The 16,601-nt window shown below is 37.8% G+C and overlaps 1 protein-coding gene across 8 annotated transcripts in view; it reads right to left on the reverse strand.

Annotated features, from left to right (window-relative positions):
- Window positions 1-4,958: 4,958 nt before the first annotated feature.
- rbfox1 (RNA binding fox-1 homolog 1) overlaps window positions 4,959-16,601 on the reverse strand; it is a 338,256-nt gene continuing 326,613 nt past the window's right edge. For 7 of the 8 annotated variants that reach the window (XM_042505386.2, XM_088091126.1, XM_088091127.1 and 4 more), the window contains one exon: window positions 4,959-9,924. In XM_042505386.2, coding sequence (XP_042361320.1) covers window positions 9,802-9,924 — 123 coding nt within the window. In that variant the 3' untranslated portion in view covers window positions 4,959-9,801. The remainder of the gene's footprint in view (window positions 9,925-16,601) is intronic. The other variant, XM_042505391.2, reaches the window with a different exon arrangement.

Here is a 16,601-nt window from a genome sequence, read left to right on the forward strand (position 1 = left end):
AAAAAAGCAAAAAAAATGTCATAGCATAGTACGTACTCAGTCAGTCGCAGGGCCAACACATATAGACAGACAACCATACACGCTCACAGTCATACCTAAGGGCAATTTAGAGTCACCAATCAACCTGAGCTGCATGTCTTTGGACTGCGGGAGGAAGCCGGAGACCCCGGAGAGAAGCCACGCAGACACGGGGAGAACATGCAAACTCCGCACAGAAGGGCCCCCGCTCGGACCGAACCCCGTTCCAACCGGGATTTGCACCAGGGACCCTCTTGCTGTGAGGCAACAGTGCTAATCACAAAGCCACCGTGCCGCCCCTAGTATGTACTCAAAATGGCAAAAAAACCCTCAAAAAAAAAAGTCATAGTATAGTATTTTGTGAAAAATTGCATGAAAACATTATAGTATAGTATGTCATCCAAAATGGTGGAAAAACTTCAAAGAATAATATGTGGTCCAAAATGGATCAAAAACTTCATGGTTATAGTACTTCGTCCAAAATGGTACAAAAACATCATAGTATAGTATGTCGTCCAACATGGTAAAAAAAAATCGTCATCCAAATGACAAAAACATTTCACAAAATACTGTGTCGACCAAAATGGCAGAGTGTAGTATGTCGTCTAAACTGGCACAAAAACATATTAGTATAGTAGTTTGTCCAAAATTGCACAAAACATCACATTAGAGTATGACATTCCAAAATGGCAAAAAATTGTCATAGTATAGTATGTCGACCAAAATGGCACTAAAAACATTGTAATATAGTATTTCGACAATATAAAGTAATTTGTCCAAATTTGCAAAAACATTGTCATAGTATAGTATTTTGACTAACATGGCACAAAACAATGTCATTCAACATGGCACACAAAACATCATATTATTTAATGTCATTCAAAATGGCAAAAATCTTCATAGAATCCAAAATGGCACAAAAAACACCATAGTATAACTTCCTTCATAGTATGTCTTCCAAAGTGGCCCAAAACTTCATAGTGTTGAAAGTCTTCCAAAATTGCAAAAAATCATCATAGCAAAGTTTGTCTTCCAAAATTGCACAAAAACATCATAGTATAGTACGTCGTCCAAAATGGTAAAAAATCGTCATGGTATAGTATGCCCTCCAAAATAGCAAAAAATCATCATAGTACCATTATGTCCTCCAAAATGGTACTAAAATGTCATAGTATAGTATCTGGTCCAAAATGACACAAAAACTTAGCATGTTGACAAAAATGGTACAAAAATGGGCAAAAATCATCATAATATAGTGTGTCGTCCAAAATGGCAAGAAAACGTCATGAGAACCCAAAAAGAAGCAAGTACAAACAAAAACCGAGCTTTAATGCTGAAGAATATCCACTAAAAAACCAACAGGTGACCAAAAATACAAAGTAAAAATGAAAACAAGCAAAAACTGAACCGAAATAAAACCATGGTTGATGAAAAGCACTCAGGTGAAACACAGGGCAGGAACACGGCAGGGAGAACAGGAACAGAGCGGCAGGGACAATAGAAATACGGTGAGGAAAACAGATTCAACAATACAAAGGGAAACAATCAAGACAGTGACACAGCTGGGTCACTGGACACAGGAGCAGGAGGGAAACACAAGGATTGGTTAACTAAAGTATTTGTGACTGGGAACACGAGGCTAGAGCAAACACGACTTGAACAGAAACAGGTGTGCATGGGAGACAGAGAATCAGGGAAACAGAGAGACTGGGAGAGAGACACAAAGACACGCAGAGAGACACAGGGAAAAAGCACAGGGAGTAAAAATACAAAATAAAACAGGGAACAGAACATCAGTAACTCAAACCAAGGACAAACTAGTAAACAGAAAACCCCAACACAAAGTCCACAGTGTAGCAAAACCCCCAAACCATGACAGTCACAGTATAGCATGTCGTCCAAAATGGTGCAAACTCATCACAGTATAGCATGTCGTCCAAAATGTCAAAAAGAAAATGCCAAAGTACATCATGTAGACCAAAATGCCACAAAAAATGTCAAGGTAAAGTGTGTCATCGAAAATGGCAAAAAATCGTCATAGTATAGTACGTATGTCGACCAACATGGCAATAAAATGTTATTCTATTGTATGCCGTCCAAAATGGCAAAAAAAAAACCCCAACAAAAAACGTCATGGTACAGCATGTCGTCGTAAATGACACAAAACCTCATGTCATAGCATGTTGTCCAAACTGGCAAAAAATAGTACTGTTGTAGTATGTTGTCCAAAATAATGTAAAAATGTCATAGTATAGCATGTCTTCCAAAATAGCATGAAAAATTCATAATAAAGTATAGCATTCAAAATGCTAGTTGTACATCTGTATTAACATAGGCCATGTTACAATGTTTAATAACTGCACTGACAACATGTTCTCATCCCAACTCATCACAGGCTGCTGCTCTGTCAGTTATTATCTTCCATAACTTCTTATGACGTTTTAGTTATCCTTCTGCTTCAGCTATTTACGCTCCGGGATGCCGTTACCATGATGTCAACAAATGCACATGGTGGGATGAAGCGGCATGGTCTTTGTGTTTACACAACAGCACATGGTAACCAAGGTGGACTGTGACGATGGTTGGGATTGGGCAACAAAGTTACGGATGGTTAGGTTTTGCAAAAGAGGCACATGGTGAGGTGTAGGGAAAAAAAACCCAACAAAACATCCTGGAAACCGAACTCCAGACTTCCGCAGAAAAGTCAGTTGTTTTTTGAGCACGCTCATGCTTATATTATATTCTGTGCTTATGGGAAGCAGTATTACCAGACACTGTCCTTCAGCATTTTATGGGCACGTGACAGGTTCAGTCAGACCGAGTTCTCACTTGATGCCGCCCGTGCATGTTGCATTTGGACCCGCCATGTGCTGACCGGCAGCATAAAATAACAGCATTACAGGTTCCTTCACCACAGGTTCTGATGCTATCCAGACACGCTCCAGTTGGACACGGAAGGTGGGTTTTGGCGTCACAAACGGGCTGGATGTCCCAGCATTGGCTGCCGTGCTCCTCTGTTGCCTAATCCTTAACATGTCCTTTTTTTTAAAATCCCATCACTGGAAGTGGCACCAGACGCAGAAAGATACCTAAAGCTTAATATGCAGATGTTGAATTTCACCGACAAAGTGATGATATGTGACGATAAGGAAATATGTTCTAGGGTTGGCAAGTTGGTGGATTCCATTCCCCTCATTGCCATGGCCTTGATATATTACAAGATAATATCATATACATATACATAATATGGCCACTGACACTCTATATGGATTTTTGCAATACAAAATAAAAGTGTGTACGTCTTAGTGGTGTGGGTCAGCCTTGACCACTGAAAAAACACTGAAAATGCTGCAGTGTAACGACAATATTTACAACAAGTTAATGCTTATGCAATATTCACACGAGCATTATATAGTTGATGTTATATACAGTGTATGAGAACGTATAACAAAGTCCCAGAGAAGCATAGTCTCTTATCACAGAAGAGGAATTGCATGAAAACGCTCTCTCTCTCAACATTTTTGTCCTGAAATGCAGAATTAATAAGCAGTCTGAATTATATCTCCATCACATGACCTGCTGTGCATTAATTATTGATCACCTCTTTCTGCACTAGCGAGACATAATTACCTTCTGTAATGTCAACCCTTCATCAAATTTAAACATTTATATTGCTTATCTTTTTGCCTAACCCCCTGGCTAAATTTTTCTAATGACACTAATCAAATTCTGTCAGAGAGTAATTCTTCTCTTTGCTTCAATTAGAAAGCAGGGATGACATGCATATTTCACTTGATCCCAAAGTACTCCACTTCCAGCGAGGTGAAATGATGAATAATGGCAGGAGTTCTTCCTTCATTTTCTCTTATTGAGCATTTACTGAATGAATGTCTTAAATAGCACAGCAACATGTTTATACATATATTCATCAAACACATTAAAACAGTATAACTATAACCTGTTCAAAGACATGATATCGTCTGATTCATACAATCTAATGTGGAGTGTAAAATGTATAGAAAATGACATGTGGCACCAGCACTAAATTCAACTAAATTACAAAAAGTAACAATCAGCCATTTAAAAACATAAAAATCTGGGAGGTGATTGTCCACGATTCCAAAGAGGAATTGTAGATTCAAAACTTCTGAATGATCTGCTCAACTTTTAAAGAGTTATGCGATGCAGTAACACCTCTTGTAGCTCCTGCTGCATCATGAGGGAACCACTTCCTACCGCAGATAGCCATAGTATCATGTGGCAATATATTTAAGAATTGTTTTTAAATAATTGCGTCATCAGAAGGAACCAATTGGCTTAGAGCTGAGAGCCATAACTTGTGCGATGAAGTAGGAATGTATTAAGAGATGCAAACGTTGTTTTTTGTCTTTTTGGAGGAATATTTGACAATAAGAAATGTATTCATTGATTTACTGTCCATAACTGCTTGTCCTCTTAAGATTTACAGGGGGGCTGCAGCCCATCTAAGCTGTCATAGGGCAGTGTACACACTGGAAAGGTCGCCAGACTTTCACAGGGCTGACACACAGAGACAGACAACCATTCATGCTCACATTCACACCTACAAGCAGTTTAGAGTCCTCAGTTAACTTGCATGTCATTGGACTGTAGGAGGAACCCGGGGAACCTGGAGAAAACCCACATTGATATGGGGAAAACATGCAAACTCCACACAGAAAGGCCCCCTGCCCAAGGTCCAAATTCACCCCAACCCGGGAAAATATAGAATATAATTATCATAATAATTTTTATAATAATAAAAATCCTGCTTAGTCCGTTACATGAAGTACAGTCCGGCTGAGGTTTACCATTAATAACAAAAGTGTTATTAAAGTAAATGTATTCTGGCTATTTTATTCATCTTTTCTGAGGATCTCTTCAAGTGAAAAGCTTTCAAAGAGGAAACATATGAGAACATCTTGAGAAAACAAAACTTTATTGATGGTTATTGATTAGTGGAAGAACCATAGTACATGCACATACAATGACTGGGTAGGAAGCCTTGTTTTGAACCACAACACCTACCGGAAGCAGAGCTTGTATAAAGTAGTTGCGGAATCAGACATTCAGCATAGTGAGGACTAGTTGTCCCATTTCTGATCGACACAGACGGAGGTTGGAACCGGTGGAGTCGAACGGCCCCCGGCCTCTTACTGCTGCCTTTTTTAATAATGTGATGCATCTGAGAGATTTTCCTATCTAATCTGTTATAAATACAAAAAGGGAAGATATGTAACAACACCACTAATTGGGAATAGTTGTAAACAGAATGTGGCACAGAAGCAGCCCGTAGACTGACTTGCAATGCAGCCGTAGCAGAGCTCCTGTTGCCCGCGTAGTGCTTTTCAAATACACTACAGATTTATTACCATTAACTTCTATTTACATCATACTGTAGATTAGCCTGTTCACAAATCAGTTATTTCTCATATGTATTTAGTATTATAATATTCAAACAGTTAATTTTCAAAGAGTAAAGGTTGTGTTCTAGAAAATAACAGAAAGAATGTCACATTAAGAAAGACATGAGAGGAAACGAAAAATTACAGAACTCATAATAATAATAAAAAAGAAAATTATTTTAAAAAATACAACTACAGCACTGATATGTCTCAGGTTTATCTGAAAATGACAAGTGGCATGTGCAAAATGGTACAGCTGACCAACAAAAAAAAATGCATGAGAGTATCTACACTGTGATTACATTATTTGTAAGAGTTAATAAAATCAGAATATGATTTGATAGAAAATGAGATAGCCTGCCCTAACAACTGATCTACTCTTCTAAATCTAAAACATTATACCATTGTGTATTTCATATTAGAGAACATCTTCACTGCACAGTTCAAATATAATACATTGTTGGATTATTATACTGTACTTTACCCCCCTAAATCTTAATAATGAAAAAAACAAAAACAAAACAAAAACAAAAAACAAAAACAAAATTAACAAAGAGATAAAATAGACACAGCGGCTTCACTGCCACTGCTATATATATTTTTTTAAATCTCTCCTGTTATATAAAAATCATCAATTATACCAATGAATATATTGGAAGTTTATATAAAAAAACATCTATGTCTGGATGGCCAACACTACTCAGTATGGAAGAGGATTAGTGCCACAAAACATTTCATCTTTGAAAAGTCAGAATTTTGTGATTAAAGTTTGACTTTCTTCCCCAGGATCCTGACTTTTTAACATTTTTTAAATTTTTTATTTTTTTTTATCATGTGGCCCTAATTCTTTTTCATATCACAGCATGTGGACTGAGCAATTAAATGGTTGAACAGTTTAGTTGCCATGGCAAGTTCTTGTTTTTTTTTTTTTTTTTTTTCTCATTTCATAATTCATATCAATGTTGAATCTTGACTATACACATAAACATGCCAGATATGTCCATTGGAACCTTTGGCTTGAAGTGATGAAAGATATTACAACCACATAATTCAGTCAACAAATCTACAGGCTGAATGACGTGCTGACTCACAGCACTCTCTCCCTAAAACGTAAACTAAACTACACTTCTACCATCTCTGGAAGCTGAGAGCAGCTGTGATTGGTAATATTTTTTTTTATTAACCAATTATGTCAAGATTACTTGTGAAAAAGCAGAAAGCAGCCAATATTAGAGAAACGTTAAAAAGATGTTGCATTTTTGTCATAACTAAAGAAACATCAATCAAATGAATGTTGATATTATATAAGGCATTGCATTCCCAAAAGTAAAAAAAAAAAAGTAAAGATATCATCTTGTAGTTTTGACTTATTATGTCATAATTACAAATTGTTTTATCTTGTAATTGTGAGCAGATATTGTGAGCCTGTCATAGTTACGCATGTAGCTGTAGAGAATGATGTTTTGAGATGTTGTGGTAATCAGGTCAGTTTAAAATGAAATCTCTGTATTTTTTAACCTTGAAGCTTTTTTCAAATTTTTTAGGTAACTAATCACAACCCCAAATTTTGATATTGGTCCTGTTTGAATGGACAATGCAAGTAATAAAACACCATCAATTCACATCCACTAAAAGTGCGTGTTTCTTCCACTGACAGGCTCAGATAATTAGTCTAAGTGTTTGACAACATCCTGGAAAGGATCCCGACAGTGATAGACCTTTTGATTAAAGAGTAAGATCCTTTCTGTTAAACCAGAATCTGTCTCGGAATTGCTATTGTCAAACACACCAGACTCCATTTGAGTAAACAGTAATTTTATATTCTTAAAATGCACTTCATTCAAAGTCAACAGAAGCAAATTGAAGCTCATAAAATATTTTGGTTCCTCTCTCCAAAGTTACAACAAACACCAGCTCTGGTTTTGTTGAAATAAAGCCTTAATTCACCCAGTTAGATGTGAAGATTTGTTGGCTCTTTTCACTCTAAAATGAATGTTTATTTAAACAGAGTCTGGTTTGTGCAGCAATAGTGTAATGGTTCAGGCAGTTGTCTCAGCCCAATTCTAATTTAAAGCCCCTAGAAAAGTGGCTTGAAATAGTAAGAATGCACATATCATATCAAAATGTAGCATCACTTAAGTATCTACAGAGCCTGTGAGGTGAAATGGATATGTTGTTTTTTGTTTTGTTAATTTTAAGATTTTTTTTTTTTTTTTGGCATTTTTGCCTTTGTGAGATAGGACGGGAGATTGCTAGCATGACGGGGGAGAGAGAAGGGATGACATGCAGCAAAGGGCTGCAAGCCGGAATCGAACCCGCAGCTGCTGCAGCAAGGACACAGCCTTTATATATACAAGGTGCCTGCTTTATCCACTGAGCCATTCAATGCCCTGGATATGTTGTTTTTAAACATGCACGTGAATTGCGAATACAACAATACAACACATAAAATGCACTTTTTCAACCAACCAGATGGTGATTGCAGCTCCTATCTCGTCACTGAAAGGCTGTTTTTGCCTCAAAATGATTTCTACAGAATTCAAAATGATTTCTTTCATAGTGAATATTTCTGACAGATTATAGCCAACTCTGTCCCTTTTACCTGTTTAAATACCTTTAATTGCTGAAATAATCAGATCCAAAAGAAAACTCTGACAAGTCTAAATTTTGTGTTTTTTGTTTTTTGTCAGAGTTGTGAAACGTTTGAGAAGCCTATGAGCACAGCAATATAACTCCTGCTGATTTATGCTTTAGCAACTCATCAGAATTTAGTAATCTCCAGGTACCAAGCTGATTTATCTCTCAGAGACAAAGAAAAGACTATTGTGAGCTGCAAAACTTTCCTATGGGTCTGGTAAAACAAAAAGGTCTATTGCTGTCAGGATCCCTACCATAATGTTGTCTGACACAGAATAACAGTCCGAGCATGGTAGTGGCCAAAAAAAAGCACTTTTGTGGACAACAATTTACAATTTTACTGCCTTTACAGTCTTTTGGACACAAAATCATGGGAGAATAGGGTCCAGATTGGAAAGTACTATAAAGTTATCCTTTTAAAAAAGAGGAACACTGAGATCTTGCATATTGTTAATGACTTTGTTTTTGTGTTGAGTGTAATATTTGTACAATGTGACATCAGCATTAAGCAGTCAAAACACTACCTGCGACTAGCAATTTAAATGACTTGCACTGCTATAGAAACAGCTTGAGTCCAAGTTTACTTGCTATATCCAAAACTCAGACCGAATCAGATGAACTAACCATAGCCAAGATTTAAAAAAAAATCTGTTTTCCGGCTAAACATGATGTCAAACAGACCAATTTGATTTGGCACAGAAAGAATGTCTGTGGACATTGAATGTTATATGTATCAAACCAAGATGGGATTTTGTAATTATGAGATATAAGATCAAACGTGACTTATTCTCTTTCTTTCATAATGCAATTTGAAATGTTATAAAACAAAAACAATAAAACTCAACAAAACTGGGCCAGAATATGCAACATTTTTATGACTATGCAGACACCAGATAAGATTTGGTCTTGGGAAAGTATTATCATATTGTTTTGGCCAAATAACTTGGAGCATAATAAAGTTCTAGTGAAGAGTAAACATCTTGTTCTCAAGGTATCAAGGAAAACGAAGTTGAGATCTCAAGATAATAGACTTGAAAATAGTAATAATGGTTGCTCTCAGCTTCTCTCACACACCCACTCTGCCCTCAAAGGTCCAGAGAAGAACTTTTTCTCTAAGTCCATGTTTCCCAAGGCTTCTGTACTTCCTCCCAAACCCAAAGGAAAAGAAAAAAAAATCATTGCTAAACTGACAGAGGAAGTGCCAAAGGACGCTGAGAGAAGAAAAACAACAACACTTGACTAGCATAGTCACTTTAACACTCTTACAAAACATAAAAACCCCAAAGAGTGACTATGACCTATCTTACAGGGTTGGAGTTCTATACAAGCCCTAACAATTTGATAAATATTTCATTTGTGTCCTAATCATTACTCTAGCAGCTCTCTATTAGTACCATGGAAAAACCTCTACAGCTGATAATCTAAGTTTAAATCTTTAGAAATTAAAAACCCACAATATCAAAATACACAGCACAAAATATCTGAGGTATAAGATGAAAAATATCAGCTGTCATTTTATTCTTTTTTTTTTTTTGTACTTCTCTCTTAGGAGATGCTGAAATGATGCACAAACTGCATGTATTGCAATACCCAGGCCTCAGTATCATCTCTCCTCGGATCACTCGTTCTCTCTGTTGTTTTCATTCGCTCACACACTCACGCTCACACACACTTTCTTTCTGTCCTGTTGGAAGGTTGAGTTATAGTAGGGTTGGAGGTGTTGCTAATAGGGTGCGAAGCGGCTGTAGCCTCCCCGGTATATACTAGCCTGGAGAGAGGACAGCACGAGCCCCACGTCGTCAGCGTGGCTCCGAGTTTTCGCATCTGTCAGCGGGGTGAACGCGTTCTGGAACACACACATGCATGCAAGGACAAACACCATGGATCACACGCACATGGGCACCCACAAGAGAATACACGTATTCATAGAAAACACCACAGCAAACACACACAAAGGCATGGACATACAAACAGACACACACACACGCACACCCTCGTTAGCCCCCCTTAGTCCTGCACAAACTACAACTGGAGTTTCAACATTACGTTACCGTCATTCCAGTGCAAACCCATGGGGGGGTGAAAAGATCAATGACTGGAGCAACCGTCATGCAGCAAGCACGGCGAGACGCTTCATGCCAGGGGTACATGCCAACTGCTATGTGAAAGAAATCCAGTCAATACAACTGTGAAAAAAGTGGAGTAAAAGATGAATCAAAGGAATAAAATCAAAGGTGATTATAAGTTATTATATGTTAACGGGCTAAATCTTGTGGAGGGATCATGCTGGTTGTCACTGGGTGGAGAGGATGGAGGTTTTGAGGCGGTTGAAGCAACAGTCGTTTGAGATATATTATGAAATGTGCTTTGTTTCTGGGAAATTCAAAGTTGAAAGAGAATGCTATTGGCAGTTTCTTCTGTGTGTGTCCAGATGAAACTGCATTTGTGAACCAGGTTCCAGTCGCAAATTTGTGTTTCTGAAGCAAAGGCATGATTCACCCTACTCTTCCTTTAATCAGTACTCATTCAGTATGTTACATTATGCAAGAAAAAGTTGAATTATTATGTTAGTCCGACTACAACTGGACTTTTAAAATACATATAAACATGTTAGTCCAACTGAAATCAGACTAAATGGAATTTCTCAAAGTCAGAACACATCCAGATAATTTGATCGAGCTATTCTGTCATTAAAACACCTCAGTAAGACTTTAACTAGAATAGGTGTTTTGTGCATGTTCCTCTTTGCCATGCCGGCCTCCCTCTGCGAACCGGTCAGGAATTTAAAAAAAAATGTTAGTACTGAGGAGGGACTTACGTTTTTATTTTTGGCTTATGTCAGGGACATACAACATGAAAACTTAGTATTTTAATTTCAATAAAAAAGTCACACACCAGCCACCCCCCTCCTCTGATAAATAAAGTACAGTCCCACAACACAGACAAGGAAGCTAAGTGATGTCCTGCTGTGGACAGGGCCACAGTAAAACATACTTTAGCCACCTTGAAAAATCCTTATCAATTTAAGTGTACACAATATTTGAATATTGTCTCCTTTTTAGCTTCCACAACGGCTGATGGAGGCAGTGGTAGTGCAGAAGCTCCGCCGTTCAGTGGGGTAAGTTCAGGGGAGTCTGATGTTTTCGATACAACCACTTCCCCGTCAGTTAGGGCTGCCTTACTGTAAGGCAAAGTGGTGAAAATATTCTAAATATAGTGTAGGCTAAACTTAAACTGATATTGATTTTTTTTTTTTTTTTTGGTGGTGGCTTAAAACTAATCAATGAAGGCAGACTTTGCCTTGATTATACTGTAAGTACATGATTTTCTACCCTAAAGTTATTGTAAATGAACAGTTATGTGATTCTGTCTATAGCATAGATTGTATAAATAATATAGGTTTATAGCAACTAGCTGAAAGGAGGCATATCTTCATACTTCCATCAATAAATGGAATCTCCTCCACTGCTTGTATACTTGGACAAGGACAGCAGTCCAATTACATGGTGTAATCGAGGTATAACTGTAGCTCCACTAAAGTGTGCATGGAAACACATTCACTGTCTTTGTTGGTTGGGATGGTTGGGTTGAGGCAAGAGGAGTGGGACTGGTTAGGGTTAAGGTATGAATGTCTTGGTAAGCCAATCAGAGGCAGAGTCGGGTAGAGCAGGGCGGGTGATATCTTTGTAATGCTAGGAAACACACATTTGCGTCCAGGTGCAGGAATTGCTGAGCTTTTGTGAAGTGAAGTTCTAACTGGTCAGTCATTCTCAGTGATGCCTGCAGTGGTGTAATGTAACAAAGGATAATATTTTGTTAGAGCACTTGAGTATTTTTGGGGAGTATTTGTACTATACTTCCATTTTTTTTATTTCTTTCAACTTTCACTTTTACTCCGCTACATTTCCTAAATAAAATGTACAATTTTACTCCACTACATATATTCCTATGCATTTTAGTTACTTACTGCAAAATAGAGAAGAAGGGGAAGAAGGGATGGACTGATTAATTCTGAAATGGAAGAGAAGCAATAGCTGGGTTTTCATCTTTAAATCCTCAAAAAAGACCTTGTTTTTCTTCAAGTGTAATGTGAGCTCCATTTTTAAGGTGTTGTATATGTTGAGAAAAAAGTAAACTTTACTTAAGTCATATTGTACTAGGTAACTTAAACTTCCGCCAAAGTCATTTTCATTTTCTTTCTTTCATTTTCTGGTAAGAAAGCTATACTTTTACTCAGGTGTGGCTTTCAGGTACCCAATCCACCACTGGATGCATGTTTGCTCTTGCTTTTAGAGTATGGAGTAAATGCATTTTATCAACTTCATTCATTTAGAAAAGGACTCTTGTCTCTATCATATTTAGGAGAGCTCCAGAGGTGCCCTGATGGGACATTTTTGGCAATAATAACAGAAACTTTTGTTGCTTCTGCTTTGGTGATGTTGGCTATACCTCCATTGTTTGATGGTAAGAATGCTTCGATGACTGTCATGGAGAAGCCTTTTGCCTGCACAGGTAGCACATGTCTTAGACCCTGTTTACACTTGGTTTTAAATTGTGTCTTGGGTATCACAAGCAAACTACACTAAACACAACTGTGATCGACCGCTAAGATGCATTTTGATTTAATCTCTTTGACACATATGGCCTCATGTAATTTGTAGTATAGATGCTGATGCGTCCTGATGCGGATAACTCTGGGGATAAAAAATGAAGCCAACACTGAAGTGCCAAAAACCTGCAGTTCATTGAATGGCTACTTGAGGCTGCCCCCCCCAATATTAAAATGCCCAACTTTACAGCAGAAATACATATGTTTACAGCCTGGTACAAGAACTGGTTGGGTCTCTGAAGCTTATTCCCCTGTTCATGACAACTGTATAGCGGTTCGATTTTTCTATACCTCACTTGTGTAAATTTCATTAAGACTAAGACCTGGCCTTGGCTCTTCTCTAGCTCCACCCTCTCGACCAAATATTGTCTCTTCTGGTCCTGAAAATACATAGTAATGATGGCCAAGTCAAGGCTTCAAGCCAGGTGTACAACAACCAGAAGGTGACACAACAGTGGCAACATCCTTTTTATGATGAGTTGGATAAAGTCGTGTGTGATTGTCCATTGTTTTGCCTTATGGAAGGAGACGTGCTGGATTTTGCCTAAAGCAACATCTCAAGCTGTTTTGATGCTGCACGGTGATGCGACTGGCGAGTGTGTCGATGTAATGATGCTGCACAGGCCATTTAACCTTCGAGAGAAGGTAACATAGGCTGGTTTGGTTTGTAGAAATACACAGTGCCAATTTTTTTTCTTGGCCATGGGGGTTGAAACACATCAATAAGAGAGCAACCTTTGTAATGTATGAGGAAAGGTTTTATGGTCCCTTTGTTAATCAGACCTTTACTATTCACAGTTATTCACAATTTTTAAAAAGATGGTGAACCAGAAAACAAATAAAATCTAAAACTTTGGAACATTACCTATAGGTTGATTCTTTTGTAAGTTGGTTCAATTCAGTAGAAACTTTAATGTTGCAGTGATGCAGTTTCAAAGCATCCGGATCGACTATAACGTCTAGTCACCAGCAGATTTCTATTAGAGGGGTGTGACGATCTGAAAGACTTCCACAAAGGCTCCTCTCATGCATCCTTGTTCATGTCTCCACAGAGATCCGTCCTTGCTTCTCTATACTCAATCCTCAATCCTCACAGCAGAAATAAGGGAATTGGAATGTCCTTCATTATGGCGGACTGAAATGATGTCCAGGTCAAACAAGGAGCAGGGAGCGATTGAATAAGGGAATTGGGAAAGACTAATACTGCAGGACCTAGTGATAGCTCAAACACCATTTGACATAAGTAATGAGCTTTCAACTTTTTGCACATTTCATATGAACCATTATGTTAGATATGTCGCCATGAACAATATTATAACAATAGAAATAATGGCTGAGACTAAGAAATATGACCTAAATAGAAACAGAAGTTTTACCTTGTAGTAGCAGCACATAGAAGGGATAAAAAGTGTTAAAAATGATAGGTGTGACATCTTTAACAACACACTTGACTGACACTTTAAACCTTATTTGAAGCACATCTTTTTTTTTTGTTTGCAAGCATGTTAAGCTGTTCAGTCTGGATGGCATTGTTTGCTGCTAACCAATAAATTCCGACAATCTTTCCCTCCAGTGTGCCCAGATTTCACTCTCACTTCTTTCCCCCTCGCCTCCTCCCCGTGACTGCGGCATCACGAGGGATTTAATTATCAAAATGACTAATTATTTCATTACCAGGGAGTGCAGGGTGAGGTAGTATCCACCAAATTAGAAATATAATAACTAACATGGACTAGGCTGCCAAAGCATGAAGACATTCATCACCTTTTACAGGCGGGATTAATGTGTCATTTGGACCGCCGTTAGCAGCACAGACAAATTCAATTAAGTTTAAGTGAGGAGATGTCAGCGCCGCAGAAAAGCTTATGCACAGCAACTGAAGAAGAGAATGGGCTGGGGGAGGGGCACAGTATGGAGGAGATGAAGCATCTGTGGAGATTGCGGAGTGCAGTTGGTGGAATTTAACAATATAATTGTTTCTTGTGTATGAAGTAATATACATTTTAAAAGTGACAACTGGAAAGGCCTATTGATTGAACACATTTGTACACACAGTAAGCTGCAGTCTCCTCTGCATTTGTCAAAGACACTTGAATGGTCAAATATTAATTGCCTCTAATTCCTTCATCTATAACGCTGATTGATGTCATGTTTGGTAAGCTATTTTTGTGAAGTGCTTTGGAATGGCTATCAGAATTAGTGATGTTATGAATCCTAAAGCATGAAAGTTAGAAGAAGATCATTTTCAATTATTTTTAAGGAATCCAAAAAACGAGATTTTGGTTTCTACTGGTGCAATGTTAAATGATTGGTTGGGATATGTTCAAGTCCATCTTAATACAAGGAAGTAATTTCTATGCTCCTCCTTTTGTATAAGAGAAAACCTTGCATGTCTTCTCACTGTCTAGCGGCGAAAAGAAGGGGAGAAAAAATCTGAGGCGACAAATATTAAGTCAACTTAAGTTATTAGTGTGTGCTCTTAATAAGCAGTACAAGTGGTGAAGTGAAGCCTTGGCAATTCTTTTGGCCTTGCTTTAGACTTTCAGGCTACATAATACCATATGTTATTGATAAAAGTTGCAAGGGCTGTATGTAACCTGAAATGAGTACCTGCAGACATTACTCAGAGCTGAAAAGGTGCTGACAGCTTTGTCTTTCTGGTAAGATTTTATCGACAGTCATCCCCTTTCTAAGAAAGGGTAGAACAGCGCAGAGCTATGAATGGTCATACCCAGTCTCATAAAGATATATTTAATGGACACAAGTCTTAACACATCGTACAACGTTATGTAACTTTCCAGACCTTTTGTAACGATGCAAAGTATTTTACCTTGGTAGCCTACTTTATGCAGCAATGCAAAGTACATAACTTTAGGTGCAGTTTAAAAGCAGCAAGAGAACTTAAGCATTCTGGCTGACCTGCCAAAAATTGCTTAAAAAGGAAGTAATTTGGTTTAGATATGACATCTTTGACCAGAAACCTTATTGTCTTGGAATTGGTCCATGCATGTGGGATTATTGTCGGGATTCAGCATTGGCAATGAATCTGCACATGACTGCCATGATGTGGACAACCACTTGACGTGGCTAAGCACCTGCTAAAGTGTCACTTTAGCTTTGGCTCAATGCTTTTAGTACAAAATGATGACTGAGTATGTTGTCCCTCATCTTTTACATTGGAATCGCTCTCAGGAGAGATTACTCAACAGCCAGAATGCAGGAACGGTTACAGCAACCAAAAAGTCTGCCAATAAATATATGTCATGTAAGTATCATAGTAATACAGACTTAACTTTAGTATTAGTCATGGATGATAATTATGAAAGTGCTTAGTGATATGTCTTGTTTTACTTTGAGCTCTATTTAGTCTTTTGTCTTACTCTTTCATGGTAAGCAATGAACAATCTATCAATGTTAAAGTGTATACTATGTGCCAGTTGTTAATCCAACAAAGACAAATACAGATCTGCTTTGGTTAACCAGCAAGGATGCCAGTCAGGGGAACATTTGACAATAGAACAACAGTATTAACTTGCATTGTGTCTTTGGTCCACATTGATAAGGAATAGCACTGCAGTGTCTCTCAAATCTACTTCAGAGAGTAACAGAAGTTCGGTTCCTTTGAATACAGCACACTGCCTCACTTGTTTAGTTAACATTTGCCTTGTAAATTTACATTTGTCACTTCAAAGAGAGTATTTATCCTCAATAAACATCTAATAACTTATGATGTGCAACTGATCCAGGTTGTTTGACACCCTTTGGTTTGATAAAAAGATTTAATACTGGAGTAAAGTGCTGTGGAACTCCACCCCTTTGTCACTGATTCTGTTTATGAAGAATAGACACAAATTGTTCAATATGTCAATTTTGAGATTGGACCTGTGGTTTTTGCAGATAATGTAGTTCTGATG

This window comes from Plectropomus leopardus, chromosome 18, assembly GCF_026936395.1.
Source record: "Plectropomus leopardus strain MGB_pleo_1.0 chromosome 18, ASM2693639v1, whole genome shotgun sequence".
Classification (NCBI taxonomy): domain Eukaryota; kingdom Metazoa; phylum Chordata; class Actinopteri; order Perciformes; family Serranidae; genus Plectropomus; species Plectropomus leopardus.